Genomic DNA, 15630 nt, shown 5'->3' with positions numbered 1-15630 from the left:
CGTCCTCAGCTATGACCAAGGCTGGTTTATTCTTTGCTACAGTAGTTACCTCGGTGGGATTCTGCCTCCTTTGCCTGATACCGTCATCTACTTCGTGGTCATGGCCGACACAACGCGGAGACCCGTTAGCAGGAGATCTGTCAATGTGAGGGTTAACTATGGAGCAACAAGTTATCCTTGTCTACGAATCACTAGCAGGATCGACAACTGTCAAGCCACCACGCGAGACCTCATCCACATCGAGATTTTGTTGGCCTGTTAACTACGGAGTACCTGTAGAGGTTATGGTTGCTCTACGGAGTAAGCGTTGTCATCTTTGTGGCTGAGCGCCCAGGCAAGCTTGTCGAGGACTTTGAGCAACCGCGCCGATAAGAAGTGGGTGTACTGTACCGGTACTGGTATGGACACTTTCCTGATATCTTTGATGCTGCCATTAGCTCTGCCGCGTCAGTCACTCGAGCTAAGAAATTGGGCTACGTCACCAGGTTCACCGCTTGAGGAATCGCACGCACCAATTCTGAAATTTCGACGGAATATTAATGACTATCAAAGAAATGAAGACGTGGGTTGCGGATCGGCTGCTTGCGTTTTAGCTAGTTAGCTAGTTATTCTTTGCCAACGTTAGCTCTGGCGAATATAACTTCGGATAGGAACAAGAAACGCCATCCGGGAGTCGCAGCCTTCTTGATGGAGCCAGATCCATGTCTATCAGCGCGTTATAAAACGTGCTTGTAGCCTCCTTCATACGGGATTCTCTTTTCCGTATCATTTAAAGTGTTTCTGCAGAAGAGCCTCAAGATTCTTACGCCACGAGCAGAACCGTTGGGTTGATCCCCGTTCCTGAGCCTTAGTAGTCAATATTGACAACGACCAGCGACACCAACGCCGGCCGTTGATAGGCACATTATGTTAATAAAGCAGACCATCCTTGCGCCTTTGCTGTGAGACCCTGCTGCGCTAGGGTACTTCGCCCCCCTTTGACGCTGGGCTCCGTCTTCCGACTCACTTCCTCCGTTCCTCACCTTTCGCAACCTCCTTCTCGCCTCCTTTTCACTCGGCTTTGTTCACACGCGGTCGGTCAGTTGCTAGAGAAAGCCGCTGACAATAGCTGAGCAGCGATTAACCATGAAACGATTTATTGGTACCATTACCAGTAAGCGGAACAGTTGTATGTTTCCTACCTCACACGGCGGATTCTTTCCCAATCTGACTGCGTTGATGAAATGACTAGCTCTTGGAGGTCTCGGTGCCGCTCAGCCTAATGATCCCCCTGAAGTTGCAGTCCTCAAGGCGGTGGTAAGCTTGAACCCCTTATCTTCTACCTCAGAGACAGACAGATACTGACTGATTTACCTATCTACAGACTCTGTTTTGCGAAAACTCCGATGCAAATAACGTACGCGCTACCCGGACATATGACCGTAATCACATTTATTCTGACTTATTCTCAAGGACAATGACTTCCTACCACTTCCCACGATCGTCGAAGCTGCCGAATCGAGCCCTGCGGCCGCGAAAGTCGCCGCAAACCAGATTCATAAATATCTCTCGAAACCAGCGACCTCGCATCCCCGACGGCAGTACAATGCGATTATGTTAATACGAATACTGGCTGATAACCCGGGTACATCTTTCACTTGTAATCTTGACGCGCGGTTCACATCATCTGTCAAGCTTTTGCTTCGAGATGGACGAGACATGAATGTTGCGCAGATTTTGCGCGAGACACTAGAGACGCTGTCGACAACAAAAGCGAACGACAGAAATCTCTCGGGACTAATACAAATGTGGACCAAGGAGAAAGAGAAGTTTGAGAGAACTTATGGGTATCCACCGTTTGGAAGCCCGCCGGTCCAGGTATGTTTGGCAACGCCCATTTCTTGTCCATTATACAAAAGATAAGGAATATACTAATTTTCACCAGTCTCCCCATGGCCCCGGCCTGCATGCTGGCCAGAGACAAGACTACTTCTCTCGTCAACACAAGCTCCGAGGCCTTCCTCCTCCGGGCGAGCTTGCTGCACGGGTTAATGAGGCTAATGAATCTGCAAAACTACTTCAGCAGATGCTAATGTCTACACCTATATCTGAATTTTACCACAACGAGATGATTAAAGAATTCGCGACCCGTTGCCAGTCAGCGTCTAGATCTGTGCAGGGTTATATCAATTCTTCAAACCCAGCCCCTGATGAAGACACAATGCTCACCCTAATCGAGACAAATGATAAGATCTCTGTTGCACTGTCTAGATATAATCGCGTAACCCTAGACGCAAGGAAAGCTGGCTTCAGGTCTCCAGACGAACAGGATGAGCAAGCTCAGTACCTGATCGACCGTATCCCCGATCACAACCAACGCAATGGCCATGGGAATCAAGACTACAGAAATGGACAGCCCCACCCACAGGCAACCGGTGCATTGCCTACGGGAGATGCAGCCCTTGAACGTGGTCAGTCAAAAAAACAACGATATATACCCAGACTATCCATGCCGCGAATGCCTAAGAAGCTCTCCAAACAATCCTCCGAACAAGCCCCCGTTCGAAATGAGGCAAAGCAACCCACGCTATACACACCACCTGTCCATTCAACAGACGTAGAAAGAGCACCTATTTCTCCTCCAGTGTCACCGCCAGGAACCCATCTAAATAACCAGCCTCTGATAGAGAGCCGAGAGGTGCATGGATCCCATGACAGTGGAGCTTTAGAACTAGATAATGAGCACCTGGAAACAAGGAATGACAATCACATTGCTCCCGCAGTTGCTGCACCGCCTATTTCGTGGGAGTATAACCCAAATGAATTCCAGGTGGAGAACCCGTTTGCCGATAAATTCGCAACGGACGCCAATTCGGGCCTCGAATCTAACAGGGTCAGTCGAATCACTGAACCAGACGGGACGAGTGCTACGATCCATACCAATCGTCCGGATGAACCTACTCAATCCACGAAAAGAGGAAGGTACTATTCTGGGTCGGACTTCAGCTTATTCGACAACACCAAACCGGGGCCTTCAGAGGCCTTAGCTATAGCGCCCGAACCGAGTCCTGAAAAGAAGCAGTCTAATCCTCCATCGGCTCATATATGAGACGATGAACTTATGTTACCACACTCTATTAAATCCGCCTTGTCGACCTGTTATGTGTTTTATACTTCCCAATCCCCTATTCCCCCTTAAGTTTCCTTTTTGTCTTAATTTAATATACACTACCATATAGCGTTGGTTTGTTTGACATTGACCCGTTCCCAAGGTATTATTAAATGAGCAACATAGCTCTTTGATACGTCTATAAATTGATTTTTTGGAGCGTTTTTGTAGCACTTGAGGCTCATTGTGGGAACCTTTGAATAAATACATTGGAGCTTGATATTTTATCTTGAATTGAAGTCATGTCACGTCATCTGGAGGGCCTATCCAACCATATAAACCCTTGAATCTGGTAAGGGATATCATCATAGAAAAGGGGCTAACTAAATACAAGAAGCAAAAACACCCACCCGCGAACACCTAAGCAAAAGAGTAAATGGCTCGGGCCTTTTTTTTAGGTTATTGATAACGAGCTAGAAATCACCAGGTAAAAGCTTCTTCGACAAAGTCGATAACCTGTCCCGCACCAATCCGTTTCCTCACACTGGAACGTACCTCATCTGCAAAAGCACCAGGGCCGCAAACACTGACACCTGTAGCGCCAACTGGGTCGGATAAGACTTCTTCAAGTACTACATCGGGTCGACATCGGCCAGGAAACATTTGAAGGGTCGTGCTTGGGCTTTGGATTTCACGCTGGCTTCGGGGCTTGCTAACAAAGAGCTTGGTAACCAAGATATCCCGGCGGTTGGGCATGTGTAGGATGGAATCCATAAAACCACGGACCCAGGCAAGATGCTCGGTCGTACGAACAGACCAAATAAGGTATACGCGGCGGGTGGCTACTGTGCCGGCGTCGGCAGCGGCGAGAAGGTCACGGACATGCATCAGATGATGGGTTATACCCGCGCCACCAGAGAAAAGTACAACAGTGCCATAGCTGCCAAATGAAGAAGGGTGGGAGGAATAGGGCCCCTCAATAAAGCCCGTCGTTTCGAGCGTGAGATTTGGCGAGGCCAGTGCGGCATTGTACAGTTTGCGGGTCATGCCGGTACGCGCGGCCATGATGAGTGAGACGCAAGTTGGCAGGGAATCGTCTGTGGCAAGCGCAGTGTTTCTGGCATGACCCTTCTCGAGGTCTGGTGAGGAAGATTTAGACGAGGTGGTCATGGTGGATGCCTTCCGAGCAAGGGAGGACTTAGATGAATCGCTGAACTTGTCGGTTTTGGGCGACTTGGGGAGCGAGCTAGAGCCTTGTTCAGCCCATGCAACGGAAAAAGGGTGAGACATCCAGAAGGAGATACGTGGGAGATATGCGTAGACATGGCTACCGGGGTTGATCTTCGTGTGTCGTGGGAGGTAGAAGGTTACCCTGCTGGCTTCACCAGGCAGTGCCTTGACTACTACACGCGTGAGTCCGTTGCGGCGAGACACATTGAGGCGGAGGATTCGGAAGAATCGAGCACCACGCTCGATAGCCCAGAGACTTATGATGCCCTTGAACCAAGGAAGTTGCGGGAGGCCGTCGATATCCAGATGGAAATAGATGCCCAAGACGATGACCATGGCTCCAATTTGGTGCAGGTGAAGGAATGTTTCATAGAAGGCGTGTCTCACGGGCGAGGGAGATTGTATGAGAATGAAGACCATGGCTGCGGTTGCAACGAAGCCCCAGGTGTAGAAGGGCTCATGCCAGACACCATGCCACATCTTTGCATACCCTTCTGCAGCCACGGCGTTGACCATCCATGCAATAGTATGAACAATGGATTCGATAATGACAATGCGGCCAAGCCACCGATGGATAAGATTGTAGGTATCAAAGGAGACACGCATCAACGGAATAAGCGGGTTGTTCCTACCAGCAAGAATAAACAGGGGGATCATGTTAAGGAGGGCCAGGTTTCCAGAACGGCCTCGAAGTTCAGCGACCAGCGCGGCTTTGTTGTTGGCGCTATAATCCAGGACCGAGCAGTACGCCACCTGGCTGAGGAGGTAGCATACCAGCAGCACTGTGTGGAATCTGGAGGGCAGAGTGCCTACATTGACAGCCTCGGACAGCTTGAACTCGCGGTTATGTCGTTTGCTTCCCAGGGGTGCATAGAGGACATGCTTCTTGATATCTGACCATAAGGTCGACTGCTCGGCGCCCCAGAAGCGCTGCTGGTTGTTGTTGCCGGTGGCTGATGTGACCTGACGGAGATATGCATGGGACATCTGCGTGAAACGGACAATGAGGATGACCACACAGGCCACCCCGATGGAGCCAGCAACAAGGATGGTGACGAGATGGTCGAGATTGACTCGGACGCCGAGAAGCCCTCGAGTATATGGTGATACATAGGTCGTGTTCTGCGAGTGAGGAGCAGCCAGCTCCCGGGCAAAGAGAACTAACTCCATGATTTGCGGTCTTGCCGTGGGACCAAGATGGACAGATGGAGCTGGAGTATCAAATCAAATCCAGCGTAGGCACAAGGAGAGTTGGACGTTTGCAGGAGAGATATTCGGTGCCGGAGAAGTAACAAGTAGTAGTAGATGTAGAAGTAGAAGTAGAGCAAGCAGGGCAAGAAAAGAGCGATATCAACTTCTTTTTCTACTTGCTTTCACCAGCGGCTCCAAGTGACAGTGAACAATCCGTGAACAGTAAATAAAAGAGTGTCCAAGTTGGTTAAAGGAGTGTCTGGAATAGCCGTCCAGAAGGGTGCAAAGGGAGTGTTTTCTGGCCATGATATCAGCAAGCTACTTTAGAAGAGTAGAAAGGGGGTACTTACAACTGCTCAGCAGCTTTTTCTTTTTGAGCCTGTCCTGTCCTGTCCTGTCCTGGCCAGCAGAAGTAGCTATTGAATGAATGTACAGTCGACAATAGAGGCAGATCCTATTGACAACCCGCACACAACAGGAGAGAGAGAGACTGTTTGTGTGCAATCAGACAGGCCAAAAGGAGCGTGGCAAGAGATTGACTGTCTTTCCAGAGACCAGCTCAGATGTTTAAGAAAGAGAAGATACAACTCCCAAGCCCATATGTCGCACAGGAAGAAGAAAAAAGGGGGGGAGATATCCATATTGTATAAAGGCAAACCCGCTCCATCGAAGGGCAGATATCCAACCAGCTCGAGCCGTTCAAAAGGTATCTTAGCGCAGGTCAGTCCGCCAGAGACAACAGAGCGTTTAGCCAGATGGTTGGAAGAGACAGCAGCGCTCCAAGATGCGCTGTATCCACTTGGGCGCTGAGCGAAACCCACAGCGGGCGGCGCTGGGAGGCGGTTCTCTGGCTTCTCCTGCAGGCGATTCGCAGGAACCGTGGCTGAAACGGCAACAGGATGCAGGGGAGAGGCAATATCATGACGTGACTGGCTGAGAGGGATCTTGAAGGAAAGCAGAAAATGTTTACGCTGAAGGAGAAGAAAAGTCTACTCCGTGCATCTGGAGATGTCGGGCATAGGCGTGGCGATGGGATTCAGCCCCTGAAGATGGACATGGCCTGGTTGGACGAGAGAGACCCAAGGCAAGGGTGCATGAAACATCGAAGCGCTGGTCAAGGGGCCGACTAGTAGTTGTCGACCAGACTTTATTTATATAACGATACACAAAAAGAGTCGATATATACTTATATGGAGTGGGGTAAGGTTGATCATTGGCAGTCGTAACTACTTGACAGCGACGAAGCCTGCCCTGCTCACCCCCGGAGTCTCTCTTATATATGTATGTATTCCTTCTCAACAGGGAGTCCCAGGGCCATAAGTTGATTCAGATTCCTATCTGCCCATCCAACCGCCGTCGACGTTGACCATTTCTCCTGAGACATAAGCGCTGGCATCGCTGGCCAGAAACACGGCGATGCCCTTGAAATCTTCCGGCTTCCCCCACCGTCCGGCCGGAATCCTAGCCGAAATCGACTCGCTCCGCACCGGATCCTGGATGAGTGCCGTGTTCATGTCCGTGTCGACGTAGCCTGGTGCGATGGCGTTGACCCGGATGCCCTTGGCCGCCCACTCGTTCGAGAGCGCCTTGGTGAGTTGGGCGATGCCCCCTTTGGATGCTGCGTAGGCGGGGACGGTGATGCCCCCTTGGTACGAGAGCAGAGAGCCCATATTGATGATCGATCCGGAGGCACCGCGCGAGAGCAGGTAGGCCCCAAACTCGCGGCAGAGCGTGAATACCGCCGACAGATTCACTTCCAGGACCTTTTGGTTTCCCACCCTCGCCGTTGTCAGTCATAGTGTTTATATCTTGTCTCGTTTTCTCATTTTATATGTAGTTATTTTAACTATGGGAACTCACCTCATCCCAGTCTTGGTCCGGGAACGCCTCGCTTGGGTGTCGCCGCTGAATGCCGGCACAGTTCAACAGGATATCTACCGCTGTGCCATCTCCGGTTACGCTGGTGACTATCGCTGCCACCGCAGCCCGGTCGGACAAGTCAGCCGCATGGATGGTCACTTTTGACTTGCCCGCTGTCCTTTGCAATATCTCGTCTCGTGTCTGCGTGTTACTGGCGTCTCGCTGCGAGACTAGTTAGCATCGTCACATCGGGCACCATCTCCACCATAGACTAAAGAAGCATACACTGGGAGTGACACACTTGAACCAGTATAATGTCTGCGCCAGCTTCTGCGAGGCCGACGGCCATCGCTCGCCCGATGCCCCTGGATCCCCCAGTCACCAAGGCAGCCTTGCCCTGCAACGAGAAGAGCGAGAGTACATTCGCTGTTGCCATCGTCTACACTATCCGCTGGCTACTTTCTCCCTAGCCCTGCCTGATAACTATTATTTATACCTATCTCCAGCTCGTTTGTTCAATTCGTTGTTTGTTGTTTGCTGCGACTGATTTTGCGTGCTTCGGCTTTTTGATATCCGGGACTTTACCGAACTTCCTCTTTGGGCGCGGGAATAACCTTGTATCATCCTTAGTCATCATCAATATCGAGGTGAGGACGATTAAAGAAGAGAGGAGCAAAAGGAGACGAGATCATGGTGAAGTGAAAGCGAGGGAATGGAGTGCTGTTGGGATATGGTGAAGCCACTCGGTATCGCCTAGGAGACACCCGGGACCACTCAAGCATCAGTACACCAGGTATTCAATCAAGATTAACAGCCCTGCTGGGCAACTTCATCTCGACTAGTACAGATGTATGAATCTCGGTGGGGTATCTGCTGGTTTCACTGATGCGTTGACTGGTGGTACGTCGCTTGGGATCTGCCTCCAATTGTGTATATATATGTATGTATATATACACAAGCAGAGTACAACAAGATGAGGAAGTGGTCGACGGAAGCTGAAGAAAGCCAGCAACAGCGCCCGGAATGGACTGTCAAGGCTGTCAAGGAGCCACCCATAGTATTGACCATATGTGCAGACGGAAACCTGCATGACCTTCTGACATCCTGCATCAATCCATATTACTACCAGCTCCCGCTCGAAGGCTTGAAGAAAGGGCTAATGGACGGATGGATACCTGTTTGGAATACTCCGTATTCAAAACCTGCAAGCAACCGACCAGTCCTTATATTCTTCAGCTTTCACACCTCCTCCTCCTCCTTCATTAAGGACAAAGCCCGCTGATCTGTCATACCAAGACCGACCATCCATAACGGTACAAGAAAGAAACGGCAGAAATACGGCCAAGGTAAGTATGGATGTGTTTCTGCAGAGGAAAAGAGGAAGGACGACACCTGCCTTGCATATTGCATGCGAGATGTTCATCGAATAGTAGGTGTGATCAGTCGATGATCAGCTTTCACAGCAGCAAAAGGATGAATGAACAAAAGTGTCAAAGAAATGGAACAGTTCTCTGATCGTATTCTCATACAGCCAGTGGTATGCAAGGCACATGTTTTACTAGCCCCGGCAGTTGACTGTTCAAGGGTTGATGTTTAGACAACATGGGAGCCCTTTTTTTCTGTAGATAAAGAATGAAAATTGAGTCGCACGATCGGCCATTAGTGAGTCGAGCCTTTCTTCCCTAGATCTCTGCTCCTTTTCTCTTTAGGCGGCGAGATTTGGTTTGGTGACTTATTGGACACCCTGCAGGCTATATCGCGGGCATCTGACGGCAATTACAGGTGAATCCTAGCCATGTAACAATGATGGCCTGCGTGACAGTCACTAGACGCAGACAACCCGGGAGCCAGTGCGTACTTTCACTACCACATATGTGGAGGTTCTAGGCGAGCTGTGATTCGGGGTCGCCGTTTGAGAAGGGAAATGTGTGGTTGGAAGAGGGCGTATAACAACAAATAGTCATCGGTAGTACATCCATCCATGAGGGTCGAGCCCTGGTATACGGAGTACATATAGACCATGTAAATCTATAGGTGTATGGTACCAGCAACCAGGCCACTGTTCCACATGAAGTAAGTCGATATCGCGACCGCAGCCGTGCGTGCATGAAAGATAAAGTATGCAATCCCCTCCCCAGACCCAAAAAGGCCAGAGACAGCGGTACGGGAGTGCACATAAGTTCAAACGCGCACCTTGGCCATAGAGCAAACGGAAGGCACACAAACATCCCCCCGGTCTGGTCCGCCCAATAGACCGGGATGCAATTAGTATGCTTAGCTGTTGGCGAAAAACGAAAGCATTGTTAAAAGTCGGGCGATCGTCCCGGCGCTATTGATGGCAGACTTTGTTGATATTATTCGGTAAACACACGACGAGACGAGTCTTGAATTGTCGAGATATCATATTGTTCTATCTCATAAAACGGGAGCACGCACGTCGATGGATAGCAGATGATAGACATGGCCCCCTCGCATGCCGATCTGCGAGGTTGTTTGAAATGCGAACTGAAGGACTCGTTGGCGTGTTGAGGAATTGTGGTTCAGGCTGGACCTGTCAGCAGTCGATGTGTCCGTTTGCCTTTGCCATCGGCTAGCTCTGCTCCGTTTACATCTAGTGTGTTGGAGAGGTGTCGATGTGGAATCGGCTGCGGAGAGTTCGACCCCCGGCTGGTCTGTGGATATTATTATATAAATATATATAAAAAGTGTCTTCAGAGCAACCAACTGCGTCTGCAGAGCAAACATCCTATACATATAACGAAGGTATGAATATAACTAAGAGGAGACGGGAGGAGCCTGACGAGACCAAGGGGGCGCATCCTGACGAAATGACTGGCGGATAACCGCATCTTGCGTCCAATGGACCCTTCATCCACCAGGCTACCATCCTCGTATCGGGCATTCGTATCGTCCCATCTTTCAAAATCTCCTGGTTGCGCTGAGGAAACCGCATGGAGACGCAGAGCGCGCTCAATCAAAGACGGCCAAAAAAGCAACGGGAAAAGGAGAGCGATCAGAAGCCCGCCAAAGACTATTGCCAAATAAACGGCAGCCAAGCGTGAAAAAGCAAGCATCTTCCCTTATACTTCCCACGATATTATAGTTGGGCTTGTCCGTGTTCGATGTCCGAGTGTCTAGATAGTTATCTGCCGTAAATGTGGATGTAGCTGGAGATGGAGGTGCAAGCTCATAGCAGGACGGCGGCGCAGATATAGAGCGTCCCCATAGAGCGGTAGAGATATGGCCCGTCCCAGCAGACGAGGCCAGCATGGGGCACAGCCGTCACCAGCCAGGCGGTCCCCAACAGCAAACGGCCCGCACGATGGAGGGATAAGTTGACCTGTCGCATTCGCAGACAACCCCCCGGCCGTCCACTGGTCAAGCCATGCTGAGCTAGTTACATGCGTAAGTGTATGTATACACATGCAGTACGGGAGTGAGTGAGATACCAATCTTCGACACACTCACATCCTGACATGCGCCGGCGTGGGGAAGCGGGCATCAAAACAAGCCCAATATTTCGGCTTATCCATGCTGCTGCAGGCTGACCTGGTCGCCCATCCGTCGCTTTCGTCTCTTCTTCTGCTTCTTATCCGCCGTTTTTCTCTTCTTCTTCTTCTTCTTCCTCTTCCTCTCTTCCTCTCCTCCTCTTTCCCTCTACTCCATCCAGCCGCGTCCTCCTCGCCCTGCCCCGTCATGTCCACTCCCTACCCTAGCCATGCCAAGTCGGATCACAGCAGGAGATATAGCATCCTCGAGCGGCCCTAGAAGCAGAGTAAGCAGCAGAGAGTGATGGGCGTGGCTTGTTGGTGACAAACCGCGCTTTTCTGAGGATAAAGATCTGAGACGGCGCCTCCGTCCGCTGGGCCGTACCGGGGGGTCTCAAACCAGCACAGAGAGAGAGAGAGAGACCATTGAACGAGCATCCAACGAGCATTTAAGGAGCATCCGAGAAGCATCAGTTGAAATCAAAGTCGAAGTTGGAGTCGGAGTCGGAGTCGGAGTCGTGAAGTCGAAGTCTTGACGTGACGTTGAAATTGAGTCGAGATGGACGAGCCCGAGTACAAAAACGGCACAAGCAGCCCAAAGCCAAAGCGAACGTCCAGCGGCCAGATGAAGCGCGTATCGCGGGCATGCTACAACTGCCGCCGCCGCAAGTCGAAGTGCGACCTGTAAGTGTTCCCTCTCTCTGCCTCGCTGCCCTGCAGCCTGGATGTCTGGATGTCTCTTGCTGATGCTGCGATAGGGATAGCAACGGCCGGCCGGGACAGCCGCCCTGCAAACGGTGCCACAATGAGAACCTCAAGTGCGAGCTGGGGACGTCGAACCGCGGCGGGAAGAGGATCAGGAATACCATCAAGGCCTCAGGGGGCGCATTGGGAGCCTCGACTGCGGTGCCGCCGCGGCCACGGCCGCCAGAGGCGTCCATCAGCCCGCAGAGCATAGAGACCTACAGCCACAACAGCTACATCAGTCCCTACAATGAGCATGACCGCTACGGCCCGTCAGAAGAGCACCGGGACACCTCGATAGACGACGACGACGGGGAGGACTCGACGAGCGAGAGCGCAATCGGGTCTGGCACGCTGCCGAATCCGTCTGATGCCTGGCAGCGGCTCACCAACGTGGCTAAACGGAGCACTGATGCTCCCCGGCCAGCGGGCGGCAGCGGCGGACAGGCAAATGCCGACGGAGACGACGCAAAAAGGGGGATACTGACCTACCGTCTGGTCGAGAACGGGTCACTGAGCCAGGAGCTGGTCATGAAGCTTGTCACCCGCTATGCAGAGAACTTCCACTGCTATCTTCCCCTGGTGCCGCGCAAGTACTTCAAGCCGGACAACCTGGACCAGTTCACGGAGGAGAAGCACCTGCTCACCGCAGTGCTTACTGTGGCCTCCAAGGACCTCGTCCAAATGCCCCATATCCACGAGGTCTGCTCAAAGTACATGCTCGAGCTGATAACGGGCATAGCTGCCGGTAATGACTGCGACGTCGAGGCCGTCGAGGCCCTCCTAATACTGGCAGAGTGGGAGCCGCAGGGCCTCCGCGCGTCCATCGCTCCCGTTGGGCGTGGAGAGGAGGATCGTGCGGCCTGGATGCATGTCGGCATCGCCCTGAGGTCGGGCTACTTCCTGGGCCTAGATAAGACCTCCTTTCGCAACAACGATGCCACGGGAGACCCCGAATCTGACAACCGCAGACGGCTGGTCTGGGCGAGCTGCTATGTATCTGACAGGCAAATATCGGTGCGTGTCGGGCGGGCGTTCTGGTCTCGAGGGCCCGGGCCTATGACAGGTCTGGTCAGCCATGATTTCCCGTCCCTGCAGCCTCAATCAAAAGACGACGAGGACTATTCAAAGATATTCCAAGCCATCCTTGATCTCACACAGCTATACGGCAATGTCCACGATGTCTTGTATTCGGGCATGCGGACAAGCATCAATATGATGCTCATGGGAGACTACGTGAAGTACATTGACGATTTCCGAGTTGCTATATCAAGATGGTACCGTCTATGGGGGAAATTGCCATGTAAGCCTTTTTCTTCTTCTAAGTATCTCCTCCCTCCATCATTCATGCTTACGAGATACTAACTCATACCCAGGCGCCTCGCACCTCAATGTGATGCTTCAGATGTCCTACCAATATCTGAAGTTGTACGTCAACGCTTTTGCCTTCCAAGCCGCCATATCCCAGGCACTACATCAGGCACTGCAGCGGCCAAAGGGCGAGGACACTCTCAGCCAACGTGACCGTTTACGGGCTGCATTCAGCAACGTTGCGTCCATGCAAGATTCCCGGTTTATCTATGAATCCGTGGATGCAGCCAGGTCATATCTAACTATATTAAACAATTACATCGACCCAGAGACACATCTACATTTCATGCCCCTGAGATTCATTCTGTAAGTTCCTCCTGTTGAGTATTGAATGCAGCAATGAGAAGATAAACTGATAATCCTTGTCAATGTAGGTTCGGCATCTACGCTTCCGTCTTTTTGTACAAGGTTAGACGCCTTTCCTGTTGGGCTGCTTGCTACATCTTCGAATATAAAACTAACATCCCATCCGCCAGGCACGCTCATTTGGTGTTCTCAATGAGGCGGACGAGTTAAAGATCACGAAAATGATAGACGACACGATAGATACGCTACGCAAAGCCAGCGCCAATAAAGACGACGTTGGCTACCGCTATTCCCATCTCCTGGAGCTGCTCTGGAAGCCAAAGAAACCGCGCTCCAACTCTTCCGTTCCTGCGACCACTAATGGCGTCAGCAACAACAACAACAACAACAACAACAACAACAACAACAACAGCAACAGCAACAGCAACAGTAATGATAATAATAATAACAGCGATACCATCTTCGTCAACGCCGACAACATCAACAATGGCAACAATGATATCAGCATGAATGGCGTGCACGTATCCCAACCATCTAACGCCATGCATCATGAAGGCCCGGTGGCCTGTCTCCTGGGGCCGAACAATACGTTCAATCCAGCGAACGACTTTTCCTGGCTCGATCTGGAAGCTGTTAACGATTTTGTATCGGGCGAAATGCAGTCATCTAATAACCTACTAGGGCTAGCCCCATTTCATCACCTAAGCTTGTGGCTTCAAGATGAGAGTAATGATCATGCATTTCAGGCTTGGACACTCGGTGGTGCAGAGATGAGTGATTCGCTTCTTTTCTAGTTACCCTTCGTTCTGACATGCAAGACCAACTGCACTCACCATCCTCCTCCTCGAATCCGATCCGTTGCCGAAGAACCAAACTCCCACCCCTTACTACTTACCATCCCTCGTCGTACAGCCTCCCCTCTCCGTGAATGATATGCTATCCAATTGTTTTATACGCTTTGAATATTCTGTTTCCCTTCCGGCACGATCCACCCTCCGTTTACCCAAACCCTGAAAATGAGTTGGAGTTCATTTCCCCCCTCCCTTACTATGCCCTTCACTCCCCCCTACCCTTGCTGTTTCTCCTCATGTGGGGTGGCGGCCTGGGAGATGGGAGTATTAGCCGGAGATTTAACCGATCACCCCTGTTATCCCGCGCGCCGAAATATAAATCACCACCGATCAATGGAGCCATCCTGTCTTGTTTGTTGTTGGATATGCATTGCCCCCACAAACTTCGGCGGAAAGAGGCAAACAAGATGGCTGCATTGAACGACATCGAAGGACGCCTTGCTCTGGTCACCGGCGCCTCAAGCGGGTAAGTCGGGGTTTCTTGTCCACATCGACTATGTTTTGGTAAGGTGTTAATGCCGTACACTCAGCATTGGTGCAGCCTGTGCCCGCAGGCTCGCTAGCCGGAATGTTCATCTGGCATTAACTTATTCCAAAAATTCGGATGGCTTGAATGCTGTTGTCAAGGGCATCAAACAACCACAACCACCGTCGCCATTCAATCTCCACATATCTATCCACCAAGTTGACGTTGGGCAAGCAGAGCAGATCAACCGGCTATTCGTTGAAATTTCAGCCGAGCACGGTGGCCGCTTGCCCGACATCCTTGTATCCAATGCCGGATATGGGGTAAAGATACCTCAGATATGGGACATCTCGTTGGAGGAATTTGATCATACTATCAACGTGAACTTACGAGCTTCTTTCATCCTTGTCAAGGGCGTGGTTGAACATATGAAGGCGCAGCGATGGGGTCGGATCGTTTTCATATCTTCCATTTCAGCCCATGGAGGAGGAGTCAATGGATGCCGTATGTGGATCTTCTCGGTCGTTTTGTATCAGCTATTGCTAACAATGTTTATCTATGGTAGATTACGCTGCTTCTAAGGGAGGCATGACGGGCATGATGAAGAACCTGGCAACTCGTTTGGCACAGTGCAATATCAGCGTGAATGACGTTGCTCCGGCCATGATTGGAGGGACTGGGATGATACCTGATGCTAGTGCAATCCCAGAGGTCGCCGGGACCATTCCACTAGGCCGACTCGGTACGCCGGATGAGGTCGCCAACGTTGTCGAAATGTGTGTGACTACTGGTTACTTGACTGGACAGAGCATTCTTCTGGCTGGGGGACTCAAGTAGGCCTTCTTATCTTCTCGCCCTCCACTTTTTTGTTCATTCTGTCTGCGTGTTTGGTTTTTTTCTTTTGTTTCCCCCTGTTTATTGCCCTTGCTTGTTCCCGCACCATCTCTGCCCATTTCTCGACTAGTATAATAGTCACTAGTTCTGTATTTCTATTGTGATTTTAGAGTCCTTGTTATAAATGCTAGATATACGGGG

General features: G+C 51.1%; 6 protein-coding genes across 6 annotated transcripts; 3 read left to right on the top strand and 3 right to left on the bottom strand.

The window, feature by feature from the left end:
* Positions 1-1125: 1125 nt before the first annotated feature.
* Positions 1126-3088, top strand: MGYG_07095 (hypothetical protein; the record flags this gene model as incomplete). The annotated part of the gene is made up of 4 exons (XM_003171048.1): positions 1126-1153; positions 1232-1296; positions 1453-1857; positions 1925-3088. The coding sequence occupies 4 exons, from the start codon at positions 1126-1128 to the stop codon at positions 3086-3088; spliced, it is 1662 nt and encodes a 553-aa protein (XP_003171096.1).
* A 480-nt stretch (positions 3089-3568) lies between these two features.
* MGYG_07094 (FreB protein) lies at positions 3569-5488 on the bottom strand (the record flags this gene model as incomplete). The annotated part of the gene is made up of 1 exon (XM_003171047.1): positions 3569-5488. The coding sequence occupies one exon, from the start codon at positions 5486-5488 to the stop codon at positions 3569-3571; it is 1920 nt and encodes a 639-aa protein (XP_003171095.1).
* Positions 5489-6843: 1355 nt separating this feature from the next.
* Positions 6844-7805, bottom strand: MGYG_07093 (acetoacetyl-CoA reductase; the record flags this gene model as incomplete). Its single annotated transcript, XM_003171046.1, has 3 exons — positions 6844-7272; positions 7370-7591; positions 7671-7805. The coding sequence occupies 3 exons, from the start codon at positions 7803-7805 to the stop codon at positions 6844-6846; spliced, it is 786 nt and encodes a 261-aa protein (XP_003171094.1).
* A 2698-nt stretch (positions 7806-10503) lies between these two features.
* MGYG_07092 (hypothetical protein) lies at positions 10504-11067 on the bottom strand (the record flags this gene model as incomplete). The annotated part of the gene is made up of 2 exons (XM_003171045.1): positions 10504-10762; positions 10838-11067. The coding sequence occupies 2 exons, from the start codon at positions 11065-11067 to the stop codon at positions 10504-10506; spliced, it is 489 nt and encodes a 162-aa protein (XP_003171093.1).
* A 349-nt stretch (positions 11068-11416) lies between these two features.
* Positions 11417-14072, top strand: MGYG_07091 (C6 zinc finger domain-containing protein; the record flags this gene model as incomplete). The annotated part of the gene is made up of 5 exons (XM_003171044.1): positions 11417-11541; positions 11616-12904; positions 12978-13278; positions 13347-13380; positions 13449-14072. 5 exons carry the CDS (start codon positions 11417-11419, stop codon positions 14070-14072), a joined length of 2373 nt encoding a protein of 790 aa, XP_003171092.1.
* Positions 14073-14536: 464 nt separating this feature from the next.
* On the top strand, positions 14537-15432 carry MGYG_07090 (3-oxoacyl-[acyl-carrier-protein] reductase; the record flags this gene model as incomplete). Its single annotated transcript, XM_003171043.1, has 3 exons — positions 14537-14595; positions 14660-15099; positions 15161-15432. The coding sequence occupies 3 exons, from the start codon at positions 14537-14539 to the stop codon at positions 15430-15432; spliced, it is 771 nt and encodes a 256-aa protein (XP_003171091.1).
* Between the last annotated feature and the right edge of the window lie 198 nt (positions 15433-15630).

This window comes from Nannizzia gypsea, genomic scaffold (assembly GCF_000150975.2).
Source record: "Nannizzia gypsea CBS 118893 supercont1.6 genomic scaffold, whole genome shotgun sequence".
Taxonomy (NCBI): domain Eukaryota; kingdom Fungi; phylum Ascomycota; class Eurotiomycetes; order Onygenales; family Arthrodermataceae; genus Nannizzia; species Nannizzia gypsea.
The sequence above is the reverse complement of the archived record's forward strand: the minus strand, read 5'-3'. Positions and strand labels throughout refer to the sequence as shown.